Source organism: Siniperca chuatsi, linkage group LG22 (genome assembly GCF_020085105.1).
Source record: "Siniperca chuatsi isolate FFG_IHB_CAS linkage group LG22, ASM2008510v1, whole genome shotgun sequence".
Classification (NCBI taxonomy): domain Eukaryota; kingdom Metazoa; phylum Chordata; class Actinopteri; order Centrarchiformes; family Sinipercidae; genus Siniperca; species Siniperca chuatsi.
The window spans coordinates 10,761,236-10,781,340 of record NC_058063.1 but is presented as its reverse complement, the minus strand read 5'-3'; the positions used below and the strand labels follow the sequence as shown (position 1 = coordinate 10,781,340).

Below are 20,105 nucleotides of genomic sequence, written 5' to 3'. Positions count from 1 at the left end.
ATAAAAATAAAGTCAAATACAATAAAAAAAGAAATGGTTATATTTTCTTATCTAACACAATGGCGTAATTTACTGGTCCTGTGTTGTTTAGATGCGCATTAACAATATTTATGGTAATTAGTTATGCACAGCGTAATAATCAACAATTTTGTAACATTACACCATAACACAGAACACAGCCACAGAAAAACAGCCATGTGACTGCATTATTGGTGTTTGTAGAATCAGGAGTAGTTGATCTTCTTTCTTCTTTTCCTTTCGGCTGTTCCCTTTCAGGGGTCGCCACAGCGAATCATGTGCATCCATCTAACCCTGTCCTCTGCATCCTCTTCACTCACACCAATTAACTTCATGTCCTCTCTCACTACATCTGTAAATCTCCTCTTTGGTCTTCCTCTAGACCTCCTGCCTGGCAGCTCCAACCTCAGCATCCTTCTACCAATATATTCACAGTCTCTCCTCTGAACATGTCCAAACCACCTCAATCTGGCCTCTCTGACTTTATCTCCGAAACATCTAACCTGAGCTGTCCCTCTGAGTTGATACAGTATGACAAATCTATAATGTAAAGGGCTGCCGCGACTTTTGTTTTTTTAACTTTGATTTGAACTTTGACTTCGGTCAGACACTATTGCAAACAAAGAGCCTTAGAAGAATGGGGTTTACAATGTTATTTTTTAATCACTATAAAGTGGAGTAAATCGAGTGCCACAGCAAACTGCGATACCCTCAAATGTTATTTTCATATCAGAAAGGGCAGAATGCTTATATTCATTTTTTATTTGGAACTCCCCGTCTTGATTTAAAAACTGACAATATGAAACTTTCTTCACAGAAACGTATCAGCTTTGAGCCGACAACAACATACCTGCTCAAGGACTTGAAGCCCTTCACTACTTATACTTTCCGGCTGGCTGCCCGTAGTAAACATGGAGTTGGGGCTTACACCAATGAGATCTCTGCAGAAACTCCACAGACACGTAGGTCTTCTTCCTTATCTGACAAGAGTTTAGACTATTTGGGAAGGAACACATTTTCAAATGCATTCCAAATTTTGCGTGTGCTGCAAAATCCAAAAAAGTGACAAAAATGTCAGAAAGGTCCTGAGCACAGATAAAGCGAATAAGATGCATTTGAAAAGATGTAAACATTTGAAATAGTAAATAAGTGCTGTGAAGGCTACCTGACCATGCAGTATTCACTTTGAAAAGGTTGCATGGACAGCGTACCCAGGCTTTCCTGTGAAGTCAGGAGACAAGGTAACAAAAACTACCCCTCTCCACCTTTGTTGTGCAAAACAGTCTTTACTTAAATGAATGATAAAGCCTTGAATTATTTATACGAATGCCCACGTCTGCGTTTTTGAACAGTGAAAGGGCATTTTAGGAAGCCTTGTCTCTTAACATTGCATGTTGGCCAAAAATAAGAGAATAGAGAATTTTTGAGACTGAGCTTTCTATGTAGCTAAACTGCCAAGAACCACTTCTGGACGTCAAAGGGATTTTCCCATTTTCTGTATTGACGTTTATACTAAATTCAAATTAGAATCAAGAGAGTTGTGGAGTAACAATATCATAGAAAGCTCAAAGCAAGTATTGTCTCTGTAGTTAGGGACATTTCCACCCAAAAGACCTCAGATTTATGAAAAATTTAAAAATTGGATTCTGTTGTTTATTACGAAATTAAAATAAATCCAGTGCAGTTTACTTCAATTTGATTACCAGTCAGAGAATTCCCCTCAAACTATAAGTGAAAACACATTGAACCGCTGTATTTGAATTTGCACATCTAACATAAATCTGAGGTCTCTAAAAGACAAGGGCAGAGATCAGGTGGGTATAAAAGCTTCAAGTTCAAACTCTGCCCAGATGTATGTTCTGAGGTAAATGATGAAGTTAATTAAGAAGTGCATGCCAATGTTATCAGAATCTAATAAATCAGTCATGTCTCCTTGGGAGTTCTCTGTTGTACAATCAGGCTTTTACCACAAACCAACAGGCTTCGGAAAGGTTGGTGACAAATACAACATTTTTCTATTTTAAACTAGTTAAAGCATCAACCTTTATGTTTTTGGATTGATGGTAACTGCTTGCCAAATTTGTCTTAGTTACTACTACATTTATTTTTGGTATGGTTTATCTTAAATTATTTCTCAAGTACTTTTAGGGTCTAAAATTCTACGGTTCTGAGAAATAGTATATTAGAATATATGATTTTTGTTTCCCTGTGTTTTTATAATTTATTTTTTCATGACAAAGGTAGGTTACATATGTTAAAGCTGTCCTTTTTCCAATCAACACCTTCCATTCATCATCAGTGTGTACACTTTTGTGTTGTCTTTGCCATTTGCTTTGTCTTTATTTGTGATGTTTCATTGATTTAAAATACTTTTTATTTACCCATATAAGTCCTTGTGCTTTTTCCTCATTTTGTGTCATTTTGTTTTCCTCTTCTTTTTTCCCTTTGTTTGGTCAATTCTACCATCATCACCCCGATCAAAACCAAAACTCCTTTAAAACAAAAATCCAACTCAATGAACGGCCTGACCAAAAAAAAAAAAAAAAACCCTGCACCAAATCCAACCCACCAACCAGAACCCTCGGGCCCACCTCAGGAAGTCAAGGGCTATAGCCCCAGCTCCACTAACATCCTGGTAAGTTGGCGGCCACCCCCAATGGAATTACAAAATGGGATCATAACGCAATACACCATCCAATATGCTGCGACTGAAGGGGAGGATACTACTACTCGTCAGATCTCCAGCATTCCTCCTGAAAGCTCCCAGTACCTTTTGGAAAACTTGGAAAAATGGACAGAGTACCGCGTGACGGTCACTGCTCATACAGATGTCGGAGCAGGACCGGAAAGCCTGCCAGAGCTCATCCGCACAGAGGAGGATGGTATGTGTTCGCTAAAACAAAGCCCCAGCTACAAATCCAGTCTACCCCTCTTAACCTACCCCGTCAAATACTAACAACCTCGCCTATATCTACAATTCCCTCTTCTTCTCTACCCCCTCTGCCTGCTTCTAATACGACTGTTGCCACTTGATACTTTTAGCCCCATTTTGGACTATGCACTTTTTTACCTAAACAAACAGTGACTCACTTTGCGAAAGCACCTTTTTTTGGCTTTTTTCCCCCCTACGCTGCTCAATTTCAACACATGGTATGGCATTTTCAGCTGCAGGCCTCCAACTTCCAGTCCCAACTGTCATTTTTGAAACTTGAAACAGCATTTTTATATAACTTTTTTAGGAACTTGGCAAAAGGACAAGTTCTGGACAGTGGGAATAACAAAAGGTGGAAGAAGTTTTTTGAAGGCCATTTTTTTATATTATATAATATTTTTTCTCTCCTCATGTGATAATCATTTTTTATTCATTTTTTTCCTTGCTCCATAGCCAAAATTCTTGTAGTGCTTCAAGCATTTGAAACACTTGAAGCCGCCCTTTGGCTCCACTTTTCTATTTTGGCAAAACACATTTTTATTCCATGTTTTAAAAATCCACTCTACCCATTTTTAATGTTTCAAGATTAGGTCAGTTGTCAGACCTGTTTTTGCTGTTGTTTTTTCCCCTTACCATTGTTGAAATATTGATGTCATGCAGTGCTTGTTGCAGTTTGCTGCACTTTTGTGATTTTTTTTGTCACTGCAGCATTTTGCGCTCCAGCTTTTGGGCAAGATTAAAAAAAGAGGGTGAAGGGGTTCTCTATAATTTTGACCTTTTTTCTTCTATCCCATGGTGTTCCTCCAGTTCCTAGTGGGCCACCTCGTAAAGTTGAGGTGGAGGCTGTCAACTCCTCATCAATTAAAGTGATCTGGCGTTCACCGATGCCCACGAAGCAGCACGGTCAGATCCGAGGGTACCAGGTGCACTATGTCAGGATGGTTAATGGGGAGCCCACAGGACAGCCAGTCATCAAGGACATCCTGATTGATGATGCCCAGGTACAATACCCTCGTCAGCCAGCCACCTCATCTCTCAGGCACATAGTATCGCTTTCTCTCTCTCACCTTTACATGCGCTACAGCAAAGTATTTTATTTGGAGTGGAAAAAAGCTAATTTTCATCATGTCATATCAATAACTGAACTCAGTAAAGTAGTGACTATTTAACTCGTCACTAATTACAAGTCTACTGGATGCAGAAATTGGGCACATATTTATCTGCACAAGTCTATATATTGGTATTGCTACTTTTACTATAATTATTTTTCATCAACAAACAAATTTATTTAATGGTTGCAGACAAACTGTATTTATATGTTCTCACTAGTGATTAGTGTCTGTACCTGGCCTCATTTGTTGTCTCTTTTCTCTCCATATTCTTATATTGTAATCAGTGGGAATATGATGATTCAACTGAACATGTGAGTAGTTAAACTTGACAAAATTCCAGTCTTGTTTTCCCCTGTTGTCATCCTCTGCATGAATGGCATGTGTCTTTTGTGCATTAGGAGTTCAAGACCTGGTTTTAAACATTAGCTTGAGCGCTATTCTTTATGATATTTACTTTAAAAACTGCACTGGCAAAACTGACATTAAAGGTTTGAATTCTGTGTTTACTGACAGCTATTGTTACACACCAAAGAAACACACTCTTTGCCAAGTTATTTACCAAAGCTTATCAACACTATCCTTTTCCACTGAAGCATGCCTCAAGTTTAAATATATGTTGAGAGAATGTGTCTGTTGTATCCTTTGTGATGATTATGCTGAAATCACATCACACTTTTATGTCTCTATATGTTTATATCTGCAAATTAGCCAGTGAGTGTCCTGCAACTAAAGTCCTGCATCTTTACAGGAAATGATCATCACAGAGCTGCAGGCTGAGACTACATATTCAGTTACTGTGGCAGCCTATACGACAAAGGGTGATGGTGCACGCAGCAAGCCCAAACTGATCACCACCACTGGCGCAGGTAACAAAACCACCACTGCTGACAAATCTCCTTTGGTTCTCTGCTAATATATTAGATTTTCATATAAAACTGCATTTCTGCCCTGTAAAGCTGTCAAAGTGTAGCCAACAAGAAAAAAAAGCACCAGGCAAATATTCTTGTCATCAAGCGTGTAAAGTGTGAATGCAGCTAATTGCTGTCTCATTTAGTGCAATAACTCTTACCCACTGGTGTGACACGGCAATGCTGAAGGCACTTAGAAAAATAATGGAAAATATAGAGAGTGAAAGAAAGACAAGAAAAAAAGGGACCCAAGTTCAGCTCTTTTACGCATCTCTTTTGACAGTGTTACGCCACAGTAAAAGTACTAAGTTGTACACACAGACAGAATAACATACAGACACATAGTAGATCAACTGATACTGAATGCCTGTCTACTAAAAATAAGATGGAAACATGGTTCTCCATAATTATAATAAGTTGTCCCTTTCTCCATTGGTACTATCTTAGTTCCTGATAAACCTCGGCTAATGGTCAGTACAACCAACATGGGCACAGCTCTCCTCCAGTGGCATCCCCCAGCATTAACCCATGGTCCCCTGCAAGGCTATCGCCTCCGTTTTGGCCGCAAAGACGTGGATCCGCTGACTGTCATTGAGTTCCCTGAGCGAGAGAACCACTACACTACCAAAGAGATCCATAAGGGAGCCTCATACACTTTCCGCCTTTCAGCGCGCAACAAGGTGGGCTTTGGTGAAGAGACAGTCAAAGAAGTCACCACAAATGAGGATGTCCCAAGCGGCTACCCTCAGAGCATTACAGCAGAGGGTGCCACCACCTCAACCATTCAGGTTAGCTGGCAACCTGTTTTGCTGGCAGAGCGAAACGGCCAAATAGTGAAATATGCTCTGCAGTATAAGGACATAAACAGCCCACGCAGTCCCTCCGAACTCTTCATCACCGCCCCGGAATCAACAGTCATCCTGGATGGCCTTAAGGCAGATACCACTTATGATATTAAAATGTGTGCCTTCACCAGCAAGGGCTCTGGTCCATATAGCCCAAGTGTCCAATTCAGGACACAGCCTTTGGATCAAGGTAGGACCAGTCCCTGAACCCTTTTAGCCCTTTCCTTTTTGAAATCAACCTTTCCCTGCGCAGCCCTTTCCAACCACAGCAGCTTCCTCTGAAAGCCTCAAATGGCAGAAGTTGAAAAAGTATGGAATCAACCAGAGGACTTTGGTATTAACATATTGTCCTACCCTTAGTCTCCCTAATCTAAGAATGATTTAAGAAACTTACATGGAGTAAGTATGTATGTCTCTTTGTGTCTTGTCAGTCAAGCAAAAGTCAGTCATTAATTTAAGAGTTGGTGTTGGTAAGAAGGTAAGAGGACAGTGTTGAGTTCAGTGTAGTACTGATTTCAGCCTGGTTTTGAAGGAGACATTTTCAGGTAAGCACTGGTGTGGGACCATTGGTGTAAACAGATATATAAAAAAGGATATTTTGAGTCTAAATCACCTGCTCCCCCTTTCTTTTAGCAGTGTTTGCAAAAAATTTTCACGTGAAAGCTGCCATGAAGACATCAGTGTTGCTGACCTGGGAAATCCCAGACACCTACAACCCAGCGCAACCTTTCACTGTGAGCACTGCCTAGATATATATTATCATATGCATTGAGTTACTCTACACATTGCTATGACACAAAACATGATTCAGTTCACCACAACCAAGACTTCAGTGTCTACATGAAACATCAACTCCTTCGCATGCAGATCCTCTACGATAATGGGCAGAGTGTGGAGGTGGATGGGAAGCTAACGCAGAAGCTAATCACGGGTCTCCAACCTGAGACACAGTACTCCTTCCTCCTGACCAATCGTGGCAACAGTGCCGGAGGTCTGCAGCATCGTGTGTCCACCATGACAGCCCCAGACATCCTCCGCACCAAACCCTACCTAATTGGCAAGACCAACTCAGACGGTATGGTGACTGTGGAGCTACCATCAGTGCAGACATCTGAGAGAGTAAGGTGAGTAGAGATGATCAAACTAAAGGTTCTAATTGCTGGTAATTAGGGCTGCCCCCCATGTCGACTCATTTTGTCAGTCAAATCAATGCACTTTTTTCCCCCAGCTGCGTCATAATAGCATGGCAGGTTGTAAACTTTAACAAACCGAATCTTGTCTCAAAATTACCCCCGAGTCGATGCATTGACCTGGAGTGCCGTCTGAGGCAACTCTGACTATCTAATACATGTAATTGCCAACTTGCATCAAGCATAATATGATTTGACAAAATGGCTCTTTTGTTGGATATGTGACATCACTATGGTGCAGTGGAACTTTGTCTGTCCACTACTAATGTCCATAGTACTGATTATTATTTCTTACTGATGCATTGTGAATGGAAATAAGCAAGTTAACTTGACAGCTGACATGTCAGGGGTAATTCTTCCCAAACAGTCATTTATATTCATCCCTACATTTCAGTGTAATATCCACTTCACCTCAGTCATTACCGACTGAAGCAGCCCGACTCATTTAAGCTCACTCCTCTAAGCCCTATAAAATCTCTTATAGCCTTTCAACAAAGCCCAGGGTTGTCAGAAGGCCAAGGAGCACATCCCATTGTAGACTGACGCTTCAAACCCATCTTGGGTTTTTTGATCTTGCTGGATGCACTTGGCCCACCGTCTCCCATGCCAGAGCTTAAGCTAATTAGGTTCCCATTAGCCTGCCACACTGCCTTCCTGGCTAACGCTAGCTAGTGCAGTGCCTAACCAGGAAGCCCAGAAAACTCTGGCAGAGGCCGTTATCTCTCTTGCCACCCTGATGAAGGGAAGAAAATCCCTTTAATCTGTATCTTTTCTGCGTTCACAGAGGTCTCCTAATTAGCCTACGGGGGGCCTCAGTGAGGTGTAACTGCATTGCCTGACGTCTCTGAACATGCTTAAATTAAATATAAAAAAGTAAACTGGTCCTAATCAAGTGATAAAAAAAATTGCATAATTTGCTAATGGCATGATTATGCATATTTTTTCATCAGTTTCCGATAAGCAGACTACCCTCTCAGTAGAGGTTGACATGGTGGGCAATGCCGTATTTGTTCAGCTGTCATTCAGGGTTTTGTTTCTCTAGGAAGTTCTGGTGAACTTGTGTCTTTTGAAAAGTGGCAAGTGATCTTTGACCTTGTCTAGAATATTTATATACTGTGCTTTACATTTTATTTTCCAGGGGATATTACATTGTGGTAGTACCTCTGAAGAAGCAGCGCACTGGCAAGTTTTTCAAACCCTGGGAAAATCCTGATGAGATGAATTTGGAAGAGGTAGGTTTAAAGGATGAGCTGGTTCTAATGACTCAGGTTACCAGGAAAGAAAAGTAAAAGTACGACATGTAAAATTCCAGTTATTTTTCTATTATCCAGTTATTGTACTCAGCTTCTTAATATGGCCCACATAACTGTGTGCGCATAACACACATTTCTTTTCTCAAAACTGTAAAAAATAAGTTGAGGCAGTTAAGAGGGCAGGAGGAACAGGAGATGAGTCTCGCTGATTGACGCAAATAGCTGCAGAGAGCCCTGTTCATATGGAAATGAGAACATGAAGTAGCCATCAAGTGCACTGCAAACCTCAACCCCCATCCCCACCTCCTCCTCCTCCTCTTTGTGTCTGTGGTAATTACCTGAAGAGCTGCATCAGGCCTTCATGTCTCTTCTCATTCCAGGCAAAGCTAGGCTACTGCGTATGCACAAAACACTTGACAACTTTTATATTTAGCCAGTGGAGATAGTTCAGGAGCTTCTGTGCATTGCAGGCATGATTAAATGTGTAAGCAATGAAAGTTTGTTTCACTATGTATTGCAAGCTGTGATTATATTTCTGGTATTCCTTCAGATGCAGTGTCAAACATTGAAAGCTAATGGTTCTACACATTCAGTGCAGCCTATACCGCAGAAGTTATTCCCCTTCAGGTTACAACAATTTGAAATTCTGACAAGGATTCATATTTGTGAATCAAATCCTCTGGCAAATTAAAGCTTATTTTGAAATGGCGAGTTTTTAAAATATTTATTCCTATTGTATAAACAACACAATATATCACGTGTCTAGGAGGCTAAAAGAAAACAGACCATGTCTCATCTGGCATTGGCTTTACAGCTCATGCCTACAGGCCCATGTCTGTAGCCTTGACCGATTGCCCAAAAGTCGCCCCTCTGTCAGAATTTATTTGTTTGTCAATATTGGCACTCACCTTTTCACAACTTTTCCCAAGGGCAGCTAGATTTAGGCGTGTTGACAGGAGAGATGATTGAAGACATTATCGGGCAGCACCAACAGCCCCACAGCCAAAACAGAGCACACACAAGGGCGCACACACTCTAATGTGAATGACAGGTGCACACAGAGCGCAGAGTGACCCCCCCACACACACACACACGGATAATCCCTGCCAATGACAGTTTTTTTTTATTTAAAAAAATATATAATTTGTTAAACTTTGAGAAATGTAGTTTGAAGCCATTTGTTGATACATATTGTAATTTCTTCTCACTTTACATATCTTTAATTCATATTTATGAAAAAATGAATTGGAAAACACACTACAACTGTACACTTTTAATCAGAGCCATCAAAAATTCTCCCCAGATTCTACTTGTCTACATCTAGCCATTTCAAGCAAAAATGTTTCTGATAAAAAAAATTGAGCTATGTAAATTGTAAATTAATTCAGTCTTTTTTTTTTCTTTTCTTTTTTTTTTACTGTTTGATGCTGGTGGATAATCCTCAACTGTTTTATATGCTGGAAATCCACACAATCTTTTAATTTCACAATCTTTTGTAGCAAAAAAAAAAAAAAACCCACATGAAATAAGTCATTGATCTTTTCTGTAATGCTCTGCCTATTGCAATCAGCATTTTCAGCACAGCAATCAGAAGAAAAATCAAGATAAACAGATTTGGTTTGAGTAGATGTGTTTTCATGTGTGTGCTGGAACGTGTCCCTATGTGTTATCAACTGTGCTTGATACTCCTCGCTGTAGTTGCTGAAGGAGATAAACCGAACGAGCAGAGGCCTTCGGTTCCGGAGGCAGGCAGAACCCAAAGCCTACATCGCTGCCTACTTCAAAGACATGCCTAAAGAGTTCACCCTGGGAGATGGCAAGATCTACGGGGACTTTGAAAACAAGCAACTCCAGAATGGCCAGGAGTACATCTTCTTTGTGCTTGCTGTTCTGGAGATGTCTGAAAATGTAAGTCTGCTTCCTCACACATGTATTCTCTCAGTTTGATCCATATGTCTCACATATTATACTTGACTTCAGCTTCAGAAACGAGCTTGCTAGCCACTGGGTTATCCCGTGCTAGTGATCTCATGTTCTTTGTGCTATAAAGTGTACATGTTGTAGACCGAGAGGGTTAAATCCACTGCATCTTGGCGGAGGGTCGGAGTTTGCTTCTGGTCAGATGTGTTACTCTGAGCCCTTGACTTAAAAATGTAAAGCTGCAGCTAGCCCAAGAAGCTGACCCTTGCTGCTTTGGGGGAGAGAAACCCCTTAAGACCTTAGCTGATCGCGAGAATACCTCGATAACAGGGCTCCTCTTTAATTGCGTCCTACGTGTGGTCCACCTTATCTCCACTGCTGCAGCAAGTGTCTATGTGCGCATGTGTCTATCTGGATGGAAGACCAGAAAGCCGCATGATTAGGCAGTTGCAGGCGTGATGATGGATTTGATGAGCTGCAGGGTCTATAGTGCTGCCTCGCACTCTCTCCGCTAACCCTGAGTTCAGGTAGAGCAAAAACGATAATGACGGACGGAGGGAAATCTCATTTGCCCACTGAAGCATATATTTTCTTCCCACAAGACCATTTTTTTTATCTCCTCTTAGACTGTGAAGTAGTTCAATCAAGGCTCCTGTATAGGAGAGATATTGAAGATAATTTTGATTGGTCAAACTGCAGCTTAGCAGAAATTACGCAGCAAAACTTTGAATTGGCTTTTAATTTGTATTGTTGGTCATGCTGTCTTTGTCAGAGTCTAGTTAGATATGCTCTGTAAATTAATTGAAGTCCTGCAGTAGTGCTTTGAATATCTTGAGCTCATCAAATAAGTCTGGATCTACTTTATCCCTCAGCATTCAGTTCTGGATGTAACTTTGGTATGTCTATGTCTAAAGGAACAATGGTGATACATTGGCAAGAAAATATCTTTCAAAATCACCAGATGATAGATAAAATTATGGAATAAGGAGCAGGATGAGGTCCAATATGTAGAAGAGGCATATATGGTGGTTGGAAAGGAAATCAAGTTTAGAAGGGTAGAAGTTTAATCAGTGGTTTGCTTTTCCCTGGCTCAGATCATGTATGCCACGAGCCCCTACTCCGACCCAGTTGTGTCAGCCGACATCGACCCCCAGCCGATCATTGATGAGGAAGAAGGCCTCATCTGGGTGGTGGGCCCTGTGCTAGCTGTTGTCTTCATCATATGCATCGTCATTGCCATCCTCCTCTACAAAAGGTGAGGATATTAAATGATAATCTGCACACAGAATTCTGAAAATAAAAAATCATAATTTTTCCCACCAAGTGAAGCAAATGCACAGGAATCCAAATGCGAATACAACTACCTTAAGAGTTAACATAAATACTGTACCGTTAATACTGGCACACATTAAACGCAAAACATGCACTACATACACATTATTACTTATATCTGTGCATTTAAAATTCATGTATAGTTACTCAATATTTATGTATGGACATTTAATATTTAACATTCATGACATGAACACACTACCACGCACAAATCTTTAATTAGCACATTCTAATGCACTAAATGTAAGATTTTAACGTAAAGCCTGAGGCGCATTGATCTTAAGACTATCCATGACCCCCACTCTCAGTAGCACACACACACTCTAAATCTCAGATGAGTAAATCCGAGCTTATAGCTACCAAAACTGCCATCAAATGCAGACGCCCACATTCCTCCACACGGACGCGTGCGTTGACTGAAAGTTAATCAGACACATCCTACTATCCCGCTACATGCACACTCCAAACACGTTAAACAGCAGAAAACACATGCAGTAGTGCTTTTTCACACCGAATCAAAACAAACCTTTTTTGTCTGAAACCCCCTAGTGGTAGCGAGACCTTGTGCTGTCACTGCTCATCCGTCAAGCGTAGGAAGGGAGAGCTTTGACTATCTGCTGCATGTCACTGCATGTGTGTGCAGCTTTAGAGAGGCCCTGGGGCCTGGGCAAGCATCCCAGCCACCCCCAACCCCTCCCCCTTTTACTACTACCCATTCCACAAGAGAGTAGCTCTAGATCCCGACTCTGACCTTATGCTAGCCTCCTGCTTTGCCAGGAGACACACATGGCACATATCTGACATGCATGCGTCCACACACAGATTTTTTCCCGTCCTTCACTATCTCGTCTCTTCGCACCTTTTACATAAGGCACATTTTTCTGCAGAGTTCGTTCAATCAAATGCTCAGCCCTAAGAAGTATTACTCAAGAAGTAATTTTGGCAAGGTAAGATTAGTAAGTGAAGAGTCAGCACAAGCTATAATCAGTAACAGCACCAATACTGAAGACAAAAAATACATAGTAGTGTAATGCAAGAGGTTTATGCGTATAGCTTTATTCTGGCTCTCTCTTACACCTTTTTGTCCTTGGATTCCATTCATATCAAGTTTTGGTTTGGATTATACAAAGGTGAATTGAAAGTGAACAAAGATCGTGTGTGTGGGGGGCTTCAGAGTTTCCATTTGTGGCAGGCAGATTTACACATCGATTACTAAGCCAGTGTCACCGCCACGTTAGGGAACATTCGGTGCATAACCAGGAGGTATTTCTCTTGTCAAGATCAATTTTTATGTGACAGAGTGCTTCTCTTGTGCAAAACCAAGGGCAACAACCATGTTATGTTGAGCTCTGGGAAAGGACATGGGGATAACAATGTGCAGCTTCAGAGAGAAACATAAATCAGAGTAAATTGTACACCTACACGTAGAATAATTGAAGTCAAATCATGTCAGCTACCAGACCAATAGATTCTGGTATATTTTTTTTAAATAAAAAGGTTTAAAAAATTAAATGCTTAATTTATACACATTCATTCAAAATTAAGATTTAATAATACCACATGGATAAATCTTGAATATGCATAGTTCTTGATTTTAATAAATGCAACAGTGGTAGGCTTATTTGCAGGAAAAGACAGACACAGCAATTAGGAGTCAAGAGATGACTTTTATGGTTGAATAAGAAGCAATCAGCTGAAACTGCTTGAAATAGCGGAGATACAATGTACAAATCTTGGATGCACCTGGGAAACTGTAGTATTTGAAACAAAGAGCCCCAAGGCTGCATAATTGAGCATAATCTCTGAAGTGAAGCATCACTAATCTTGCACGCAAAGCAAAGATATGATTGGTATCGTTTGTCTCTTATTCAGTCAGTCAGTCATTCGCTTATTCTAAAGTTTCTGGAATTCTCCATTATATAAAGCCAAAGGTCTTACCACCTAATGTTGTGTCGATATTTCTTTTCTTGCTGACCAATGGAGCAGCAAACCAGACAGGTAAGAGTGAGAAAGAAGTCGAGGAAAACTAATTCCCTTTAAACCCTTTTTTCTCCCTAGACTGTACTTATTTTATCTAAACACATAGAAATTGGTCGCCCACTGGAGGATGTCATTCGTGAAATAATGCTATGTGCTTAATCAAAATGAACATACAGTATGTTAAACATGTTACTTACTATTAGCAATTAAACATTTCTATGGCCGCTGTCAGCAGGCAATTATTGGGAAATAAAGGCACTTTTCCTTTGACTATTCCTACTAACTTGAAATTCATAATGTTAAAATATCCACCATATTACCTTTCCGTTATACATATGTTGTAATTACTAGTAACCTCCTACGAAACATGTGATCCATGTCAGTGACCAATTTTGTATTGATTCTTGAATGAACAAACCGCATTGCCCTCTATGAAACTGACACTTGATTCATACGGCATCTTGTGTCAGAGGTGTCAATGTTGTACACGAAAAAAGATGTGAAAGAGATCAAACATCACAGACTCTCTACAAATATAAATCTTAAAACTTGCATTCAAAATACTGAAAAATAAACCTAAAATAAAAGGGAGTGGAACAAATAAGAATGCTCTACAACATAACAGAATCCAGTACAATAGCCATGTAGTAAATGATACCTTTGTGAAGCGTGTAGGGTTTTTTTTGAGTGAGTTTTTAAAAAAAAATACATTAACAGGATCAGGTTACAATATAATGCAATCTAAACACCACCCCTAACTACAGCTTCAAAATTACTAAAGAGTTGAATTAGCACCCTATCTGACACCATCGTTGAAAAGTGAACATTAGGCTTCACTAAAGCCTGTATTTAATGGCTAAGGGCTATTGTATTGGATTGCATTATACTGTGAAGTGATGATGTTATTTAGTCCACCCCCTGTAGCCTTCTGTACTGTAAGAATGTAGTCCTGTCACCTCCTTAATTACATATTTGCCTGCAGTATTTATTAGACCACAAGGCAAGCTTTGCGGTTATACAGTAAGAGTTTGGTGCACCAAAAAAATAGTTAATCAAAAATAATTACAATTTGCTGTTTCTTCTGCAGAAAAAGAGCAGAATCTGAAGCTAGGAAAGGCAGTCTCCCCAACAGCAAGGAAATGCCACTACATCATCCCACTGACCCTGTTGAGCTTCGACGTCTCAACTTCCAAACGCCTGGTACGTATGCCAAATGAAGCCAGTGACGTCCATTTCATTCGCTGTGAATTTACAACTGTATGCATTGTGAAAAGGGATGCCAATGCTACTGATTGCTTGCTTAAAGGAATAATGTATATTCACATATTAGCTTATATCATCCATTGTCTGTTCATTTGCAACCACTGCTGACGCTGAAACATGAAACCATAACGTCTTAAAAAGTATGCATCATCTTTGCAGTGAGATTGGCGCTAAACAAGTGAGCAGTATGCAGGCAGACAGTGGACAGGTGCTCAGAGAAGGCACAGAGGGTCAAAACTGACAGTTTCCTCCCTGGAGACATTTGAAATGCAAGCTTGACAGTTTCATGGCAGCTGTCGTCTTCCTCTGCACCTGCATTATCCAGGTCATCAAGACTTGTCATGCTTACTCAGAATAGTACAGACCTGCTTGGATGGTGTCCTACTGCTAGAAGTCATAGGATGCAGCATTGTGGAAGGTGAGGGAAATACAAAATGTGTCATGGCCCTGTGCTCCATTTTGTATGTGAGTCAATGGATAGCGAAGGAAAAGTGGTGACAATCTGTAAACACTGGTGGAAGGTGAGGGAAATACAAAATGTGTCATGGCCCTGTGCTCCATTTTGTATGTGAGTCAATGGATAGCGAAGGAAAAGTGGTGACAATCTGTAAACACTGGTGTTTACTCGCTCTGACCTTTAGTGCCAAGGTTTGTGGTGGTCAGTGGTCATGCCTTGGCCTCAGTCATGTGGCCGTTTCTCGCCTGGGGGGAACGATGAGAGTCACAGTCCATTTATCACCTGGAAAGGAGGTACGCATCTTTGCCCCCGTCCTGACCGAGAGAGACACACTTAACTGCCATTTGAGTTCCTCCGACACCAACTGCTTTGGGACAGGTGTTCAGAGACTGCCAATACTGTTGTAATATCAAAGCCATATTTTTCAGGTCTGCTAGTATGAAAGGAGGATGAATGATCCCTGCAGGCTCATTTTTGAAAAAAAGATTACCGGTATGAATATTGATGAAAGCTCTTCAATGATGTTAGGACCATTAGAGGGGTATTTTTCCTTTTGGCCCAGAATGATCTCAACTATCCTCCCACTATTCTCCCCCCCCAACCCAACAGCCTTTCTGAGAGCTGGTATCTTGGCTCTCTTGCGGCTCAAAACGGACCAAGCATTTTTTTTTCCCACCACGTGACCACTTTCTCTCAAGTCCTGAAGCGCTTCTACATTAGACCACCTCTCTCCCGTACTCTCGCTCCCCTTTCTTTCACCTCTTTACTCCTCAATGGACATTTTCATCTTAAGGATGCTTGATGTTTGAGCGACGGCATGTTGGAAATGGTACTTTCATTGTCCCCCAGTGGTGAAAATGGATTTTGAGTAGCAAGGCTGCAATAGAAACACTCTTCGCCGTCTTTCAGAGAGACGTGAGAGTGGGTGGGAAAACGAGGCACAGCTTCCATTAGCTAATGTCCACTTGTGCCAGTAACCAAAATGAAACATCACCTCGATGTGGGATAGAGAGAGAAAGAGAGAGAGACTGTCACCCAACTGGTGTGTCAAAATGGCACCTGAATTGTGAAGTTGTGGATCTTTGGCCACAGGCTGGATTGTGCATGAAAAGGTGTCTTAGTGAACATCAATATAGTTCAAACCCTACACTTTTGATTGTTTCCCTACATCTAAGCTCTTAAATATGCTGATGACATATACCTCGACTACCACCCATATTCAACAATGTCAATTCTACATTGTCAAAGTCAAGTGAATTTAACTGCAGGCTGAAACTTTATGCTGCAGGCTATGCAAATAGTATATCACCATGTCAGCATCCTCAGGTTAAAATGAATGTCAAATAGTATCCTATGGTTGCTTGACTTTGGTTTGTGGTACTAGGATTTTCATTCCTATACGTTTTTTCTTATTTCTATGAAATAAGCATTGTGGCGTAGCCAAGCTTCTAGCATGATTTCTATGTTACTAATGAATGTCCCATTTAGAATACACATAATCATTCAACTACTTATCACATTTTGATTTCTACCTTCTGTTTGTGAAGAAAATAGTCATCACATTGACATCTGCAATGTCTTTAATTACACCGCCGTTTCCTCCACAGGTTCAGGTGCGCCCAGTCACACCAGTAACCTCCATTTGTCAAGTTAGTTGGTCTCGATTATGCATTTGACATGATTTGATTTTTTTTTTTTTTTTTTTAGCTTTAATTCCCTTCTTTTCCTTTTTTTCTGCCTAGTCTTGTATTCTCACCCCCATCTAATCCATCTGGTGTTAATGCTATGTCATCACAGGAGGCGGAGTTTGAAATGACATGACATGTCATCACTCAAAGCAGACGTCAACATCTGGCCTAACATTTTGAATGTTTCTTTGTTTCTTTGTTTTTTGGGATGTTTGTGTCTGTGTCTTACTTTCATGCTAACTATCCACAGCAGCTTTCTGTGTGAATAACGTTCTTCTCTCTCAATAGGGAGAGTCCCAGTGGGGCAAGTGTGCTCGATGACTTCTCATTGGCTTCTGTGTCCATATTCGCTCTATGAGCATGGCCACTGCTTTGAGTGAACAAACTAGCCTAACAAGATCCACTCTTCCATTCCCTCTGTTAAACACACATGCTGCTTATCTAATGATTCACCATTGGCTTGTGCTTGGGTGATGCCCTCTTACAAGACTGGTGACTGACCTTCATTCCATCTGATTGACAGGTATGGCTAGCCACCCTCCAATCCCAATTATGGACCTGGCAGATCATCAGGAGCGCCTGAAAGCCAACGACAACCTCAAGTTTTCACAGGAATATGAGGTAAGTGTCAGCAAATGTTGATTTAGCAGTTAAATGTCATACCAAGAGTACTGTGACATAAAGACAACAATACATAATACATAATGTCTAGTATTATATAGGAGCATGCATCAGGTGCTCACAAACTGTGATTACAATTACTGTCATTATTTAATGTCTTGCATTTAATGATATTTTCCTGGAAACCTTAATCCTATCATTGCATACCCGTGCCAACCACACAGCAGTTCAAGCATGTCAACAATGTATCAACTGGCTTTGGTGGATGACTGCCCAATAGGGGGGGTTAGGAAATACTTTCATGAGGAATATCTTCACCAGACTAATTCAGAGATCTAAAATCAGTCGGTATGCCTTTTTCACGGCAGGCATTTTGACATGTCATAGCAGGAAACGCACAGGTGTAATTAATAACATTAATAATCGCTGCATTCCATTTCCACTTCCAGAGCCCTGTGATTGTGCCTGCTGGCTCGCTGACATGACTTACTGAGACACTTAAATGGAAAAGAGGCCGTCATTAATGTTATTAGTAACACGTGTGCTTTTCCTGCTATGACAAGTCAAAAATGTCTGCTGTGAAAACCAAGTTAAAAATGTTATTGTGACAGCCACAACATACCAAAAAACCTGCACAGAGAAAGCATATCTGAATGACATCATATGTACTATTTAAAAGGTGAAATCAGTGTTTGTTAATGAAAATACTGTGATTATACTGGATATCCATATGGCGAAGAGTGCTAAAACACTACAAACAGCACATGTAAATGAAGTTGCACCCAACCTGGTTTACAATGCCAGTGCTGTTTAATTTCATCACTTCAGCAAATGATTTATTCCCGTTAATGTTACCTGCTCAGTTGATGACATTTTACCCATGTGAAATAATATAAGCAACCAATTAAAATAATAGGACTAAAAGTCTGAGGTGCTGCTATCAGCGCCTAGAGGCAGCACTACGAATGTGTTGGATAGAGCAAACAACATACTGTACATATTGTATACTATATAAGAAGGATATTCAGTATTGCTTATTCTTGAGAAACCTAATGCTTTACTGCTTAGCTGATGGGAGTGACTAATGTCCTACTAGACTGGAGATTTCAAAGGCTACAGTTGAAGTCTCACTCCGGAATGTGTGGCCACTATCAGAATAAAAATGCATCACAGAGCAAAGGTGATGGTTATATTTATGTATCGTGTGATTAGACCTTCAAACGTATAAGTCCTTAAATTGTACGTGCCCTCAAAAACTGATGGGCTGCAGTCAGACAATGTAAATGTTTCCTTCATATTGGCTCTGCATTGTAGATGAACTTCTGTTTACAGAATACTCATGGAGCCTGAAAAGGGTCCTTTCAGGGGCATTGTGTGAGATAGGAACGATCACCCTTTCCTCTACCCATTTCTCTCTGAGGGTTCTGCCTCACCATATGGGTGGCTGCCAAGCTGCCCAATCATTATTGCAGCTTAAGTACATTGAATTCCAATTTCATAATTCTTATTCGAGAGCAGTGGAAAGCAATTTTGCGAGCACAATGAAATAAAGATTTTTATTATGAGCAATGTTGCAGCCCACTGTTTCAACATTTTGATAAAATATCAGGCTTAGCCAGTGGTTTGTCCCCCACATATTGCTGCTTTAGGTGATTTCTGCAGATAAAGAACTCAGCGTATTGTATTCACATTGAGCTTATATGCTCTTGAATATCTCTTAATGTATTTCCTTCCATGGCCATAGCAGTATTATAAAGTTTGCCATAACTTAAACTGTTAAACATAACTTAAACCGTTAAACTGGTCTAAAAAAGAATAATGAAAATAATTTAAAGTATGATCATATTCAGATCCATCTAGATTATAAGCAAGGTCAGTGTGGCTGTGTGTAATGTGGCTCTTAGTTGTGCAATGTGTCCCATTGTACTTGTACTGGGTGTTTGCTACTTTCAGTGGAGATTAACTCATAAAAGTAGTGTGTAGCCATTAAAAACACAAGCACAATATTTTCCCAGTAATGTAAAATGGAATGCTATCTTTCATGTCTTTGTATTTTCCCTTTGTGATATTATATTTTATAGTTCATTTATCGGTGATGAGGGACCATTATCAACCTCTGCTTTACAAAGCTGAAAGAGGGCTTGGATAGCAAATTCTGTTGAACTAGTCTCAGGTGTGGTATTCTAGCATGTGCCGTAAAGTCCTAAAAAATCAAATGAGGAAAGCCGATGGAACACAAGCTTTTCTTTTGTGACCAATTTAGAATGTATCTTATTGTAAATCTAATCATTTATACATAGGTTATTTCATGCCAAAGACAATACATAGTTCACATAGTTCTTTAAAGTGAAATATCCACTTTTAAGTCCAATTTCCATCCACGAAATGCTCTCTTTCACTTTTAATTTAAGATTTACAGGCCAAAAGTGTCAACTTAGATTCCAGTGTCTGTTGACACCTAATTTTCAACAAGATACTCAGAGGCCAGAATAGATTCTACTTCTACAAATTAATGGAGAAGAACAAAAAGTCTGGGTTAGACTATTCATCAACTAAATCAGCTTTCAGTCAGAGAACAATCATTTC

At 40.2% G+C, this 20,105-nt stretch overlaps 1 protein-coding gene across 50 annotated transcripts in view; it reads left to right on the top strand.

The window, feature by feature from the left end:
* Positions 1-20,105, top strand: part of LOC122870039 (receptor-type tyrosine-protein phosphatase delta-like) — a 149,218-nt gene that overhangs the window by 109,511 nt on the left and 19,602 nt on the right. For 7 of the 50 annotated variants that reach the window (XM_044183643.1, XM_044183646.1, XM_044183642.1 and 4 more), the window contains 16 exons: positions 836-980; positions 1,212-1,259; positions 2,595-2,900; positions 3,758-3,951; positions 4,347-4,373; positions 4,811-4,928; positions 5,418-6,005; positions 6,449-6,549; positions 6,683-6,939; positions 8,144-8,237; positions 9,957-10,166; positions 11,273-11,433; positions 13,497-13,508; positions 14,578-14,690; positions 16,818-16,859; positions 17,422-17,519. In XM_044183643.1, coding sequence (XP_044039578.1) covers positions 836-980; positions 1,212-1,259; positions 2,595-2,900; positions 3,758-3,951; positions 4,347-4,373; positions 4,811-4,928; positions 5,418-6,005; positions 6,449-6,549; positions 6,683-6,939; positions 8,144-8,237; positions 9,957-10,166; positions 11,273-11,433; positions 13,497-13,508; positions 14,578-14,690; positions 16,818-16,859; positions 17,422-17,519 — 2,514 coding nt within the window. The remainder of the gene's footprint in view (positions 1-835; positions 981-1,211; positions 1,260-2,594; positions 2,901-3,757; positions 3,952-4,346; positions 4,374-4,810; positions 4,929-5,417; positions 6,006-6,448; positions 6,550-6,682; positions 6,940-8,143; positions 8,238-9,956; positions 10,167-11,272; positions 11,434-13,496; positions 13,509-14,577; positions 14,691-16,817; positions 16,860-17,421; positions 17,520-20,105) is intronic. The other 43 variants (XM_044183662.1, XM_044183659.1, XM_044183658.1 and 40 more) reach the window with 24 other exon arrangements.